Below are 14,995 nucleotides of genomic sequence, written 5' to 3'. Positions count from 1 at the left end.
GGAGGTCGGGGTGGGGCTGACAGTCCCAGCCCTCCAATCCTGTCTGAGTCTTTTGGTGACCAGCCCCCTCCTGACGCTGTCCAGGGCCCCAGCCATCTCGTTAGCATACAGAAGCCACACTTGTCACTCCAGGATTCAGGGATTTTGGCAGCTGTGTGCTAGGAGCAGGGGCAGAGACCACATTTATCCAGTATCATTGTCACCTAAGGCACATTGTTCCTGTGAGCACAGATTTGTACCTGGAGTGAATTTCTTATGGAAATTGCCTGGACTGGAATTCAGCTTCTTTCAGTGTGTCTGATTTTTAGAGCACGGAGCCTCAGCGTTTTAGACTTCTTTATATCATGCTAAAAACACTCAGTAGGACGGTGTCATCCTCCATCCGGCAAAGCGCCTGGTGTGCCTGGTGTGGATCAGGCACAGTGCTCAGGTCCGACCCTTGTGGAGTTCACAGGCTCCTGGGTGAGGAGAGATGGTGGTGAGTAATCTCAGGATGATTAGTTAGAGTGTGACACGCGCTCCAGACCCTTAGCTGACGCAGTGGAGGGTTGTAATGCTTTGCGGGTCTGTTGTATCAGGTTGGCAGTCTCTCAATATCATGGAAATATTATGTGTAAATTGGTCGATTAAATATTTCTGAGATAAGTATAACATTACTTCTGCTCTTGACTTTAGAAATCTTTCCGTGATTCAAGAGGTATAATATTTATAATCATATCATTTATTTCTAGATGAACTGAAAACTTGCATTAGCAGTGTCTTTCCGTTTACTTAAAAATAATTAATACCAGCTTTTTTCATAGATGTGTCTGTCCTCTTCATCTCTACTTTTTTTCCAACTTTTTTAATGGTACTTATTTCAAAAGGTTTTAAAAAGTTTATGTCTTTATCTTTACTGAGCCTATTCAAAGACTTCAGGAAAAGGTAAAGATGTTTTAAATTTGGGTTTTAGACCTTTTTAAAATTTTAAATATCTTTATTTTAAAATTCAATTAAGTTCAATAGTTGTTTCACAGAAATAAGCAAAAGGTAGCAATTTATACAGATAGCTAAGTTCCAGATAGTACAAATTCCATATTTCTTTAAGTTTCTCTACTTGGGCACTAGTGATGTGAGTGGGTAATGCTCTGCGGGGGCACCCCATGTGCTCAAGGGTGTGTGGCAGCATCCCAGGCCTCTACCACTTGGTGCCACTGGCACCCTTTAGATACGGCGACAAAAATCTCCCCAGACATTGCCCAGTGTCCCTGGTGGGGCAGGGGAAGGTGGAAGTCCCCTGGCTGGGAATCTTTGCTTCCAGTGTCCAAGAACGCAGCCCCATGTCCTTGCCCGCGAGCTCCCAGGTCGAGCAAGCATCAGCTAGCTGCATCTGTGGTTTTTAGGTTAGTATACTTATTGGAAACTTACCTTGAGGAGTGGAGATTTGCCAAAATAATCTTGGCTGTTTGTCCCACAGCATGTATGTGCATAGCCATTTCATCATTTTATTAAAGTCCAACGGAAAATCCTGTATCTAAAACACGGAGTATGAAATTCCCAATGTCTTCCGTCTGAGTGGCACATACTAGCTGCTCCTGTGTGAGTCTCTCGTGGCTGCTGTATTAGAGTATCACAAACTGGGGGGGCTTTAAACAACATAAATTTATTCTCTTGGTTCTGGAGGCTGGAAGTCTGAAATCAAGGCCTCTGTAGGGCCGCGCTCTGGTGGCTTCAGGGGAGGACCCTTCCTGTCCCTTCAGCTTCTAGTGTTCCTCGATTTATGACCACAGCACTCCACTCCCTGCCTCTGTCCTCACACGGCCCGTCTTCTTCCAACTCTCACAGGACACATGGCATGTGGTTTAAGGGCCTTAAAGTTAAGGATACCCTTAACTCACTTACATCTGCACAGACCCTATTTCCAAATAAGGTCCGTTTTCCAATCCTGGGACTGGGACTGAGACATGTCATTGCTGGAGAACACGGTTTAACCCACAGCCACCACAGTGTGCCCTTGGGGCATTTGAACACATTCATTTGGCTTTTTGTGTGATCATAGCAGTCACTGTTGGCTTTCTGTGGCTTTGCACAGATTCGGGACCCAAAGACCCTCCTTCCCATGCCAGGGGTGATGGTCGGCGACATGGGGAAGAAACTCGGGCAGAACGGACTGGATAACGGGTGAGTGACACCGCACAGCACTGAGGTTCCCTCAAGCACGTGCAGTGCCGCCATTCCTGGGGTCCCACTGGCCTGTCAGTGCTGTTGCCTGCTGGCAGACTCAGAGGGTGGGGACCAGACCTGACCCTGCACAGGCAGCACTGTGTCCTGCTGCAGCTACACTCAGCAACTTTGCCCGGCCAGTGGTGGCTCCTATTCCCACATGGGGCCCAGGCCCTTGTGCTGGTGGGGCCTCCGTGTAAGGACTGCATCAGTGTCCCAAGCTGGGACTCGGCCTCAGCACCTGTCCACAGTGAGCTTGAGGGACCCGTGTCCGCAGTGGCTGCCTTTGCTTGCCCCTCCCCCAGCACGTGGAGGAGAGCGTTCGCTTTGCTCATCAGTCCACAGCTGACTCCCTAGCACCGCGCTCTGTGGCAGGAGACCCGAGTGTGTTGGGCCACAGGTACTCATGTGAGTTTGCTCTCGAGGTGAGGCAGGGCCTCTGGGCCCTGGGATCGTCTTGAAGGGGCCGGCTGGGAGGAAGTCTGGGCTAGGCCAGGAGCTCTAGGAGGATTTAGACCTCCTGATCATCAATAGCACAAGCTTTGGGATCAGATCTGGATTTAACAATTTGCGTAATCTTGACCAACTTTCTACATAGTGGGCGCAACAACAGTGGTCCCTGTGCCAGGCCCTTGCAGGGTGTTCTTCCTGGCCCTTGGGTGTGCACGTGGAACTCGACACACGTTTCCCAGGAAACCTGGCCCTGCAGAGTTTGGGCTTCTCTGTGCCCACGAGATAATTTCCGACTAAGTAGGAAGCAAAGCCGGGGTGTTCCTGAGTCTGGTGTCCTGTTTTATGTCCCCAGAATGTTGTAGACTTGCTGCTGGAAAACTGAGGACGCCTGCCTCGCTGGGTGACACCAACTGGCCATTGTCAACGGAAAAAAAGACCAAACTCTGTAAAATAATTTTAAAGAGATTTACTCTGAGCCAAATTTAAGAACCATGACCCGGAGCCACACCCAAGAGGCCTTGAGCAAGTGGCCTCGCTGTGGTTGGGTCATAGTTTGGTTTTATACATTTCAGGGAGACAGGGATTACAGGTAAAGTCATAAATCAATATGTGGGAGGCATACATTGGTTTCGCCCGAAAAGGTGGGCCATCTCGAAGAGGGGGGTGCGGCTTACAAGTTATAAGGTGGGTTTAAAGACTCTTTGGCTTGTAATTGGTTAAAGACATGAAGCTTTTTCTAAAGGCTTGGAATGTTTTAACATAGGAGCTGTTTATTAGAGATAAGTCACTGGATTATTATTAGAGATAAGCCACCGGACATAGATTTGTTGTGTAACTTAAGGACCTGCGAGTTTGTCTTGCATCCCTTAGGCCTGTTAATGGGTTATAAAGGATGTTCCCAAGAACGGAGGGGGGCATAATAAGGCATGTCTGACCTCCTTCCTCTTGGCAGGCAATTTAGTTTTAGGATATTCCTTTGGCCACAAGAGGGTCCATTTAGTCAGCTGGTGAAGGGGTGAGCCTTAAAATTTTATTTTAGTTCACACCGTCATGCCTGGGTTCTCAGGCATAAAGGAGGAGGTCATCTCTAGAGAGAGGAGCTTGGCCAGGTGGCTTCCAAGGACCCCACTATGGGGAAATCTCTTCATCTGTCCCTCCTAAGAAGTCAGAGTGGTGGGGGTATTCCTGAAAGCTCAGCACTTGTCCCCGAGGCCGAATCAGAAAAATGAGGACCAGTGGTTTGAGGAGGAAGGAAAGGGACGTTTTTTTACTTTGCCAGCAAAGGAGGAGGATGATGGAGACTGCTATCTGAAATGCCATCATCCTCATAATAAGCAAAATATGGAGCTTTTAAAGGGTGGGTTCTCAGCTTCAGGCAATTACTGTTCAGTATAGTTGATGATTCTGATCATCCCATCTCTGCAGAAGACAATCCCCTGAGCTGCAACCAGGACCTCCCTTTACCAGGTGGGGGTTGGGCAATCTCTTGTAGCACCAATAGCAAAAGACTTACCTGCCCTTCCCAGCTACTGGCCTGAGGCAGGGATGCAGGTTTTGGTTCTCAAAAAGGAGTGGAGGACTCCTTAAGAAGACAGAAAATATTTTTGCATTTTTTTTTCCAAGCCATTCCCTCTGTTATAGGGGGGTGTCTCAAAACTCTACTTGGGCCTTTAAAACAGGTAGGGCCCCAGACTGCACCAAAGTGGGCTACAAACCTTTGATTTTTACTCAGTGTCAGCTTGAGAAGAAAGTAAAAGGATGTTTAAAAACAAAACAAGACACGCATGCACAAAACCCACCTAACGCCTACCTTGCAGAATTCTGAACTTCTCACTCTCTGGCTTGTACTAGGAATCTGCTAGTTAACCTTAGAGACAGCAGGAAGGAGGAAGACCACCCCAACCTAGGGCTGGGAACTCCTTTACATTTTTGTCTTGTTTTGTTTTGTTTTTGAGATGGTCTTGCTCTGTCACCCAGGCTAGAGTGTGGCAGTGTCATCATGGCTCAGAGCAGCCTCAAACACCAGGGCTCAAGTTATCCTCCTGCCTCAGCCTCCTGAGTAGGTGGGACTACAGGCATGTGTCATCACACCAGGCTAATTTTTCTATTTTTAGTAGAGACGGGGTCTTGCTCTTACTCAGGCTGGTCTCGAACTCCTGACCTCAAGTGATCCTCCCACCCCAGCCTCCCAGAGTGCTAGGATTGCAGGCGTGAGCCACCGTACCCAGCCTGGAAACTCCTTTAAATCACTCCTTCCTTGGGGCACGTGGGAGGCCTTTGGCATGGATGGTGCCCATGTGGCACGTGTGGAGGTTCACTGTTCTGGCCCTTTCTCCTCAGGGTGGAGGGAAGGCCCCTAGCAATCCACTGGAGGGAGTGACATGATTTGGCCTGTTTGAGAAAGATGACTCTGGCCTCAGGGTGAGAAGCCTCAAGCTCATCCGTGAATGGGGCATGGGAGGGACTGTCTTGCTCTAGGTTTTGAAAACTAATATCTTTTCATTAGGTCTGTATGTTCCAATTTGGAGCTCAGAAAACATGTGCATTGTCGCTCTGCCCATTGAAGGGCTCTGTATGTGCACACGAGGCCTGGCGGGTGCGTTCTCCTTGGGCGCGTGGTAGTAAATTGTCACACGCAGTGGGTGACATCAGGTTTGATCAAGGATCTCTGCTCACTGTTCACTCCATTTAACAAATTTGAATCCTTAACATTATTTGGAACACCACAGAAACAGAAAAACTCTGCACTTGGTTCCCCTCAAATAGACTCATATTTCTAGAGATTGGATACACATCTCTTACTGGGGCGATATTCCAAGGAGCATTAAATCAAGCCACTTACAATAATACATCACATCGATACAGTAAAGGCTCTTCTAAAACCCAGGAATGCCAGTCACCCCTGCTATGGCCATGGGCACCATGATGACAGCCAAAGGAAGCAGTTTCTGCTCCACCAGATCAGAGTCCTGCCCCGCAAAGCCTTCCCTCTGTGTCTTTTGCACGCTCAGTGGCAGGAGACAACAGATACTGGAAGCAACCTTACTTGACCCCTGAGGCTTTGCAGGCCGAGTGGCTTGCTGGGGTGTGAGCCAGCAGGTGTGATGCAGGGTGCGTCCTCCCACCTCATGCACAGAAACCGGCTCTTCCTGCGCCCTGCAGGGGGCGCGCAGTGCTGCAGTGCTGCGGTGGTTTGAGAACCGGCTCAAGTCCCCAAGGAGTTTCTCTGCGCAATTCAGCCTGCATTCTCTGTGCTAGTTTAAAGATCAGTATCATAATTTAGTGATTTTTTTTTTATTAATACTAATGTCAAGATCATCTTTTCTGAGAAAAGCGGTAACAATTTGTAGGTCAGATTTTGTCACTTTACAAGAATTTCCAAGTATGTTGGATGGCTGCCTAGAAATTGGAAACAAACATAAATTCTGCAGATTAATTTTAGGCAAAGAGCTCTGAAAGCAAAATAACAAAGATCTTTTCAAGTGGTATTTTCAGCCATACCCTTAAGGTGAGCCACAGGTACTTTTCCACGTGGTTCCTCTGAGGCGTGGCAGCATCCGGGCCTGGGACCCGTCCTGAAGTAGCTGGAAGCCCCTTAGGCTGGACGGCCTATGCAATGGAGCTGGGCCGGGGGCCCTGGGAGGCCCCAGGGGAGGAGGGAAACGGCTGAAACACGGACGGGGAGGCCCAGCAAAGAGGGCGCATGCGGGGCCTGGAGCTCCAGGACGGTGGGTCTTCTGCACCACACACAGTCCTCCCATGCTGCACACATGTCCCTGTACTGTATCCACGCCCTGTGCCGCGCACACACATGCCCCATGACACACACACCTGCCCAGTGCTGCGCACACGTGTTCCATGACACACACGTCCTGTGACACACATGCGTGGTACCCCACGCACGTCCTGCCCACCGGGGACACTGGATTCTGGTGTGCAGGTTGGCCCACCAGTCGGCCGCATCTGACTGATTCTGGAACTGCTTTTGTGGAACAGAAGCGATCAGGAGAGAATGTGTGGAATTTCGCTTTCCGTTAAACTCGAGGGAATACTTTTGTGAGGATAAATATATTCAGATTTGTTCCATCTCTGTGTGGCAAGAATGGGTGAAGATTTTCCACTCCTTAAAAAGGGCACTTTCTGTTAACAGAATCACACTTGGAAAAGCATTCCTCAGCTTTCAAGTAACAGGCAGGAACACATGGGGCTGTTGGCACTGAGGCCAGGTTTTCCTACAAAGTGGGCGTGCTGAGCATGCATCTGTGTGGCTGTGGCATGGGCGAGGCTGCCACCCACACAACACCTGCGGCGGCAGCGTGTGCCGGTCAGGCCGGCTTGGGGGCTCAAGCTGGCGGAGCCACTGGGGAACGGGTCTCTGCTGGCCTGCACTTTGTGCAGGGGCAGCTGCAGGGCCTGCTGGCCTGGAATCCCTTCTTGCCAAATCTCCTGGACATCCCCTGAGGAATTTGGGAGGGGCTCCCCAGCCCTGTCCTGCACCAAGGCCCAGGGTCCTTGCCCTTCCCTGGGTGTGCTGGCACGTGCAGTCCCCAGGACTCGGGTCAAGGGATGGCACCAGCACTTCAGATGATGTTACGAAAAGGCGAATAAGCCCAGGAAACTGCTGACAAGGATTGGGCTCATCGAGGAACAATGACGGTTGAGGGTTGCCACAGAACGGGGCTCCCTCTGGGTGCCCTGGGGCCCACTGTGTACCTATCGCAGGGTGGGGTGGAGATCGTGATGGCTCCCGGGAAGGCAGCCAGTCAGGTTGCACTCCGAGGCCACCTGGGTGTTGACAGTGACATGCAGGGTGTGCCTGGAGGTCAGGAGACAGCCTGGCTGGGTTGAGGCGTCACAGGCAGACCGGACCAGGCTGTGGCTGCAGGAGGCAGTGCCGTCAGAGGAGCGGCTGAGCTCAGGTTGGGAGGCCTCATGCTTTATTCTGTGGGTTTGGATTCCTAAGGTCATGGGGATCGAACAGCCTCATGGGGAGTGAGGCTATTCCAGTGTCTGCTTGGAGAAGTTTCTGCTCCCAAGTGGAGGGCAGGCTGATGCGGTAGCGTCCAGAAAGAGCCAGTGAATCAGACAGGAGGAGATGAGGGCTGAGTGGGGGCTGGGGATAGGTACAGCTGGGGATGGAGGGGAAGGGAATTGACAGCACAGCAGAGCGACAACCTGGTGTGGTTGGGGGTGACCCCGACGGGGACCCACGTGCTATAGTTAGGGAGCAGCAGCTCGGGGGAGGATGCGCCCGAGCAGTGGGTCCTCCCGCCCTGCACATACAATGGTTCTTTGTACATAGTGTTTTCTGTGGTTCAGTAAAAGAATATTCTCAGAGGTATGGCAAATGATCTCAGTAATCAGTAAGTTGCTATGGGAACTATTGATATTTTTACATTTGTTTGGATTTTTTTTTTTTGCACAGTTTATGTAATATCCATAAGTTTGCATAGATTGTTCCCCAGACTATTGTGAAATAGGTTTTCTTGACCTGACAACCATAAAAAAATAGATTATTAATACATCATGGTCCTTGATGTGTATATAATCCTATTCTTGGCGGTTCAAAAGAAATGAATTTGCTTGAGTCTGAGCGCTCATGCCAGAACACAGTCCTTTTGTTTGACTTGAGAGCCTTAAACCTTTAGCTGGGCCTGGTGGTGGTGCCTTCAGTCCCAGCTACTTCGGAGGCTGAGGCAGGAGGCTCGCTGGAGCCCGGGATGTGAGGCTGCAGAAGCTGTGATGACGCCACTGCACTCCAGCCCCAACAACAAAGCGAGACCCTGTCTCAAAAAAAAGGGAGCGTTAAACATCAATTTGCTGGTGTTACCACATCATATTGCAGGGCCCGGTTGGAGACTGAAGTATGAGAATCAGAGATTCCAATCTTTAAAATCGCATTTCCCGTTGAATTTCTGTTGAACATCCATGCTCAGCCCTGAGCGGCCGGTGGGAAAGAGGCCTTGGTGTGGATGCCCATCAACATTCCACAGCTTGTGTCGTGTAAACCCACCACGCACACTTCATTTTTTATTATTTCAGAATGTTACGGGGGTACAAACATTTAGGTTACATATATTGCCTTTGCCTGTCAATACGTGAGCAGGTTAATAAACGTGGCGTATGTATGCCATGAGTGCTGCTGAAACACTGTATTTTTTAACCTACTTTTTTAGATAGAAAGTTTGTTGGGCTTCCCTGTCCCCTGGCGTGCTCTCTGGTTTTCTTTGTCCTTGGGGGTTATGTCACCTTTGAAGCTAGCCTTGGGGTGACCCGTGTCACAGCAGCCCTGCCTCCTCCCCACAGGTTCGCCGTGTTCCACCAGGTGTGCGTTCCTCGCCAGAACCTCCTGAACCGCACTGGAGACGTCACCCCCGATGGCACCTACATTAGCCCCTTCAAGGTGCGGTGTTTGTGGTGGGTGGTCTGCGCAGTGCTTGCTTCCAGGAGCCTTCCCCACAACCTGGCACCACTCCCGCTCCTCACCTGGGGGACACCCCTCCGTGGCAAGCTTGGCAGGGGCACCTCTCTTGGTTTGGATCCTGGTGCCCCAACTCGGAAGGGGACCCTTGGGTTGGCACAGCTAAGGAGACCCTTGGTGTTGGGGTGAGCCGGGACCTCACAGCGGCGCTGGCTGACCTGCCTGGGGGCATCCCCCTGCCCCCGGGGTCTCCTTCCATCGCTGCCTGAGGGCTCGAAGGGGAAGGGTCTCCTGGTGAACTGCCATCAAGGGGATGACCAAGCTTTCTGGCGTCCAGAACCACCCCCCCCACCATGCATCCAGAGTAGAAGAGAGACAGTGGTGTGGTTCTGGGCAGAGGTGGCCCAAGCCCTAGCTGACCACCCCTGGGAATCAGGAGTGTCCCAAGCACAGACCCTGCAGAGGAGCACCCGGACCACATGCGCCCTCTGTAGCAGAGAGCGAGGGCGTGAAACGAGAGTGACGTAGACTGAGGAGGTACGGAGCAAGGTCAGCCACAGGAAACAAGAAGTCATTTAAAACATGGGAATACTAGCGTAAAATTAATTAAAAACTCACGTGGAAATAAATCACTGAAAGAAAGAGCACAGTAGGTGGGGTACAATGCAGGAGAATGAATTAGAGGTTGGGAAGTTGTCCTCTGGACGACAGCAGGCCAGGATGACATGAAGAAGAGACAAAGTTTTAAGAAACAAAGGAGATAAATGTCTCTAAATTAAAGAAAGGAAGACCTTTGGTTGGAGGGACCCGTGTAGTTCCAAAGAGGAAAAATAAGGAAAAGCCCTACACCCAGGTACATGGTAGAGAAATTTAAGAATATTAAGAGAAAATTCTGAAATCTTCCAGATCTGACTCTAGTGGAATAAAAATCACTTTAACTTCAACTTCCTCAAACACAACACCGAATGCAAGAAGACTGTGAAATAACATTTGGCACCATTGAGGGAAAATAAATGTGTTTTTAAGCAAAGCTGTCATTCCCATGTGAGAGTGTGAGAAATACTCTCAGGCACACACAGCTTTGGCAGATTGCCACTCAAATGCCACAGTGATTTGGAATAAAGGCCCAGATGATAAAAGAAATGAACCCAGGAAAAACAGGAAGAGGTGGGGTGTGGAGGTGATGAGATAATCTGGTGAGGGTGGTGGGTTAGACGTGCCCACAGCCCACTGCTGGGCCTGGAAACAGCCGCTGTTGAAGACCCTGCTGTCTGTGACGAGATACTGAACGGGAGGCTGGACCTAGACACGCGGAGGAACTGCCCACGTTACAGGAGCACAAGGAGCAAAGGTTTCCATTAAAGCAGCAGTCCCCAACCTTTGTGGCACCAGGGACTGTTTCATGAAAGACAATTTTTCCGCATCAGTGGGGTGGGTGGGATGGTTTAGGGATGATCCAAGCATATTACATTTATTGTGCAATCAATCCTCTCTGCTAATGATAATCTGTATTTGCAGCCACTCCCCAGTGCTAGCATCATCGCCTCAGCTCCACCTCAGATCATCAGGCATTGGATTCTTGTAAGGAGCGGACAGCCTAGATCCCTCACGTGTGCAATTTACAGTAGGGTTCGAGCTCCTGTGAGAATCTAATGCTGCTGCTGATCTGACAGGAGGCGCAGCTCAGGCACAATGCGAGCGATGGGGAGCGGCTGTAAATACAGATGAAGCTTCACTCAGTCGCCCACCACTCACCTCCCACTGTGTGGCCCAGTTCCTAACAGGCCACGGACTGGTACTGGTCTGCAGCGCGGGGGGGTTGGGGACCACAGCATTAAACCCCTTAGAATGGCTGCCTTTGATGGGCAGAGAGGAATTCAAGGGGGAGTGGGGTAAAAGGAATGCATTTTATGTGTTTTGTTTTGTTTTGGAGACAGGATCTCACCCTGTTCCCCAGACTGGAGTGCAATATCTCACTGTAGCCTTGAAGTTCAGGGCTCAGGTGGTCCTCCTGCCTCAGCCTCCTGAGTGGCTGGGACAATAGGCACATGCCACCAGGCTTTGCTAATTTTTTCATTTTTTGTAGAGAGGGGATCTCACCGTGTTGCCCAGGCAGGTCTCAAACTCCTGGCCTCAAGCAGTCCTCCCACCTTGGCTTCTCAAAGTGCTGGAATTACAGGCGGCAGCCACCATGCCCAGCCAGGGGAACACGTTTTATTGATAAAACCTCAGAGCCAGAAATGGAGTCACAGTCCAAAGACTACCCCCCAACCCACCCTCTGGCAGCACAGGCCATGTCTCATTGTCACCAGGGTAAAGGTAGGGCCTTGGGACCTCCAGGTGGACAATTTGCAGGTCCCACAGGGCAGTGCTCCTGTACCACACTGTGTGTGCTGTGCTTGCTTTCTGCCTGGGGCAGCCTTTCTCAAGGTAGCGGGTGTCCCCTCCTTTGGGTGCCCCCATCCCATTCACAGCTCACTAATGACACCTGTCCCTGCCTTACAGGTCCACCCTGCTGCACCGTCCTGTGCCTGGGGTGCGCTGGGTACAGGGCCTGGGCAGGCGGGCACAAGTTAACATTGAGGGAACACGTGAGCGTGCCCTCACCTCTGCTCTCTGTGAGGTGGCCATGCGGTCTGGCTCACGCTCAGCGTCTGCTTTCCCTCACAGGACGTCAGACAGCGCTTTGGAGCGTCCCTGGGCAGCTTGTCCATGGGTCGAGTCTCCATCACGGGCATGTCCGTTGTTAACTTGCAACTGGCCGTATCCATAGCTCTTCGTTTCTCAGCCACTCGGCGGCAGTTTGGCCCAACACAGGAGGAGGAAATACCGGTACTTGAGTATCAATTGCAGGTACAGGTTTCCAAGTATCATTTCACTTTCTTTTTGTTATGCGTACAAATATACTGCTTTTTAGATAGTTGCAATTTGGTTCCTGGGAGTTGGTCAAAGCTCTTAATGGAATTAATAAGACAGTTACCAGGAGTGCACATCTCAGGCAGCAAGGCCTCTAATAAATGGTCTTTAATCAAAAAGGAATGTACATGAAGTAGCCAAATGAGGAAAATGGACAGAAGTGAGGCTAGGAGGCAGGGGTGTGCACCCTCTGCATGTACAGGTTGGGCAGGTGGTGGCATTGCATGTCCTGGGCATGTTCTTTGACGCAGTCAAACCATCCCTAAGAAATTATTCCAAGGAGATAACTTTTGAGAGGCAGCAGCTGGGTATGCAGCTCTGTGTGCTGTGATGGCGGTTAGAGCAGCAGATGGGGTAGCTGTGGACAGGCACAGACACGATCACACGCAAAGGGGAAGTAAACGGTCACAGCAGACATCCCTACAGTGCCCTCCCTACGTGCTCTGTGTTTGGTCTCTGCAACAGGTGGGTTGGAATTACCATTCCCAGTTTACAGGTGGGGAACTGAGGACCAAACGGGAGACGCCAACCAAAGTTAGTAGCTAAATCCGGCCCAGGTCTTGGGCCAAGCTTTGCATAAACAAAGGTATGTTTGGATGAAAGTTCGAAAAAGTTGTAACAGCAGTTACAATCTCAGTTGTTTCTTTCAACATCCCTTTCACTATGGCTGTGAACCTGCTCTAGCAAGTGTCCTGGTTCGTGCCTGTGCAGCTCTCAACCCATCCTGTGCCAGTCTCATGGCCTGTGTGGTCACGTGCGTCTGGGCGCTGAGGGTGCTCAGTGCTTGGCGAGCTCTGGGAGCAACAGTGCCCATGCTCATGACCCAGGTCCAGCCGACCAGCTGTATGCCCTCAGGCACGGTCCCCACCCCTCTGCTCTACTGTCCTCATTTGTGAATTTCCCAGGGCGGGTGTAAGGATTAAAGAAGCTGATACGTGGGGCAGCCGGCACAGAGCCTGGGTGGTACCTGGGACGTGTCAGACCACGGTGGTGACGGTTTCCGGGTGCCTTCCAGGCACATCCCCTCCCTCGCTGCCATCCGGCAGTGGCTGTGTCCTGGTCTGCGCCAGGTGTGTGAAGAGAAAAGGACAGGCCCTGCCCCTCGAGGAGCTGTGGCTCTGCCTGCCCTCGGTCTTCCTGTCTGGCCCGGGACGGTAGCTACGTCCTGCACAGGCCCTGTGTGCGGCATGGCAGCCCCCAGCACGGTGACTTTCCCAGTTCACAGGGAGACGGACACTTTCTTCTGAAGTGACTTTGACAGGACAGCTCTGAGGGGCGGGTGTGCAGGGAGTTGCGTTTGAGGTTGTACATCCAGGATGATGGCCCGTCGGGGTAAGGGTTTCCTCGAGTACCAGGAAGACACGGGGAGGCCTCAGTGCTGACGGAGTGGGACCCTGACAGCCTCCCCTTCCTCTGCCTTCACAGTCCCCCCGGGCAGCAGCCCTCAGTGGGAGCTGTGGTATGTTCACACGGGCATCTGTTGTTCCAGCAATGGCGCTTGCTTCCTTACCTGGCGGCTGCCTACGCCTTACACCACTTCGTCAAGTCACTCTTCCTGGACCTGGCGGAGCTGCAGCGGGGCCTTCTGGGAGGAGACCGCAGTGCCAGGCAGGTGAGGTGGCATTCCCTTTCCTTAGCAGCACTGTCATCCGAATTTCACAGAGGCTGCACAGCACAGATTCAGCCTTTATTTCAAAACAAAACCAGTCCGTGAGTTTGTGGGGCGAGAGCCTGGGGCGTGTGCCTGCAGCCATCCCCGTTTGAAACTCTAGGCGTCCACTGAGATTCAAAGTTTGGGCACACGGCCACGTCCCTGTCCCTGCTTTAAGGATGTGCTGACACGACTCCGGATTCGGTCTGTGAGTTCAGCTGTTGTTCTCCTTTTGAGAACATGATGGTTTTGCAAAATTGGCACTGCCAGCCCCTCAGTAGATTTCATGGTTCCAAGCCTTCCATAAACAACCGCACAAAGGTCTGAATCAGCCGACTGGATTCAAGTTGACAGTCAAGGATTTGTGCCAGCAACAAGCATGCAGATCCGCTGAGATCAGCCACTGCGTGAGGAGGAGTCCGTTGCTAATTTCTTGGTGGATGGTTTGCGAGCAGGTTTTCCACAGTCCCCTGCTGCCTACGGAGCAAGAGTAAGATGTGAATCAAAGAGATGCGTTTGGAAACGGGTTAGAAATACTGCAGAGGGGGGCTGTGTTCCACGTCGGCAAGAGCCAGTGTCGAATGAGCATGTTGTAGAACGTTCAGCATGAACACGGAGGAGTCCAGAGGCAAGGATGGGAGGGGCGGCCACCAGGGTTCATTGCAGAGCAGACCAGAAGCCCAGCGGGGCCTAAGTGGGGAGCATTCGTGAGAAATGAAGAGGTGGCCTGTTTCTCCCTAGCATGAGTCACTGGAACTTCTGCCAGCTGACGTTTGCATTGTTCTCCTGTTAATAATGCTGTAAAGTGTGGTCACACTTTATTCTTTCTGCAACTCGTGGTTTAACCCCAGCACAGCAGGACCTAAGAGTAGCCCCTTATTTGAAGCTGAAAACATTAGTAAAATTGATCATTTTATTTAGCAGGGGTGTGTGTCTCTTTCTCTTAATTGTTTTAATTATTAGATGTCAAGTAGAAGCAAAAGAATCTCTATAAACACATGTTGGGCAGGAGGGAGGAGGACATGAGCACCTTCACAAGGCCAATGTCGGGTGCCTTTAACCTTCTGGGAACTGACCGACCCCAGCCCTTCCCTCTCCCCGCAGGGAGGTGCCGTCTCCAGCATTGGGTCTGACTCCTGGCCTTTCTTTATAAGTTTTGCCACAAGTGATTGCAGCCTCCAGCTGCGTGTTGTTCTCTTACACTTGTGAACTTTGTATAAGCTGGTCGTGATGCCTATTCTGCAGTTTGCTTCGGCACACACGTGAGGTCCCTGAGATTTATCTGCTGGACAGAGCTGGGTCTGTTTCATTGCATGTGCAGGAACCTCAGCGTAGCCACTCTTGGATGAAGG

General features: G+C 51.2%; 1 protein-coding gene across 1 annotated transcript in view; it reads left to right on the top strand.

Moving 5' to 3' along the window:
• Positions 1 to 14,995, top strand: part of ACOX3 (acyl-CoA oxidase 3, pristanoyl) — a 52,202-nt gene that overhangs the window by 13,932 nt on the left and 23,275 nt on the right. The window contains exons 7-10 of the mRNA XM_012655060.1: positions 2,072 to 2,160; positions 8,962 to 9,058; positions 11,747 to 11,929; positions 13,482 to 13,604. Coding sequence (XP_012510514.1) covers positions 2,072 to 2,160; positions 8,962 to 9,058; positions 11,747 to 11,929; positions 13,482 to 13,604 — 492 coding nt within the window. The remainder of the gene's footprint in view (positions 1 to 2,071; positions 2,161 to 8,961; positions 9,059 to 11,746; positions 11,930 to 13,481; positions 13,605 to 14,995) is intronic.

Source organism: Propithecus coquereli, unplaced genomic scaffold (assembly GCF_000956105.1).
Source record: "Propithecus coquereli isolate 6110/MARCELLA unplaced genomic scaffold, Pcoq_1.0 Scaffold459, whole genome shotgun sequence".
In the NCBI taxonomy this organism is placed as follows: Eukaryota; Metazoa; Chordata; class Mammalia; order Primates; family Indriidae; genus Propithecus; species Propithecus coquereli.
This window is presented reverse-complemented; position numbering and strand designations above follow the sequence as displayed.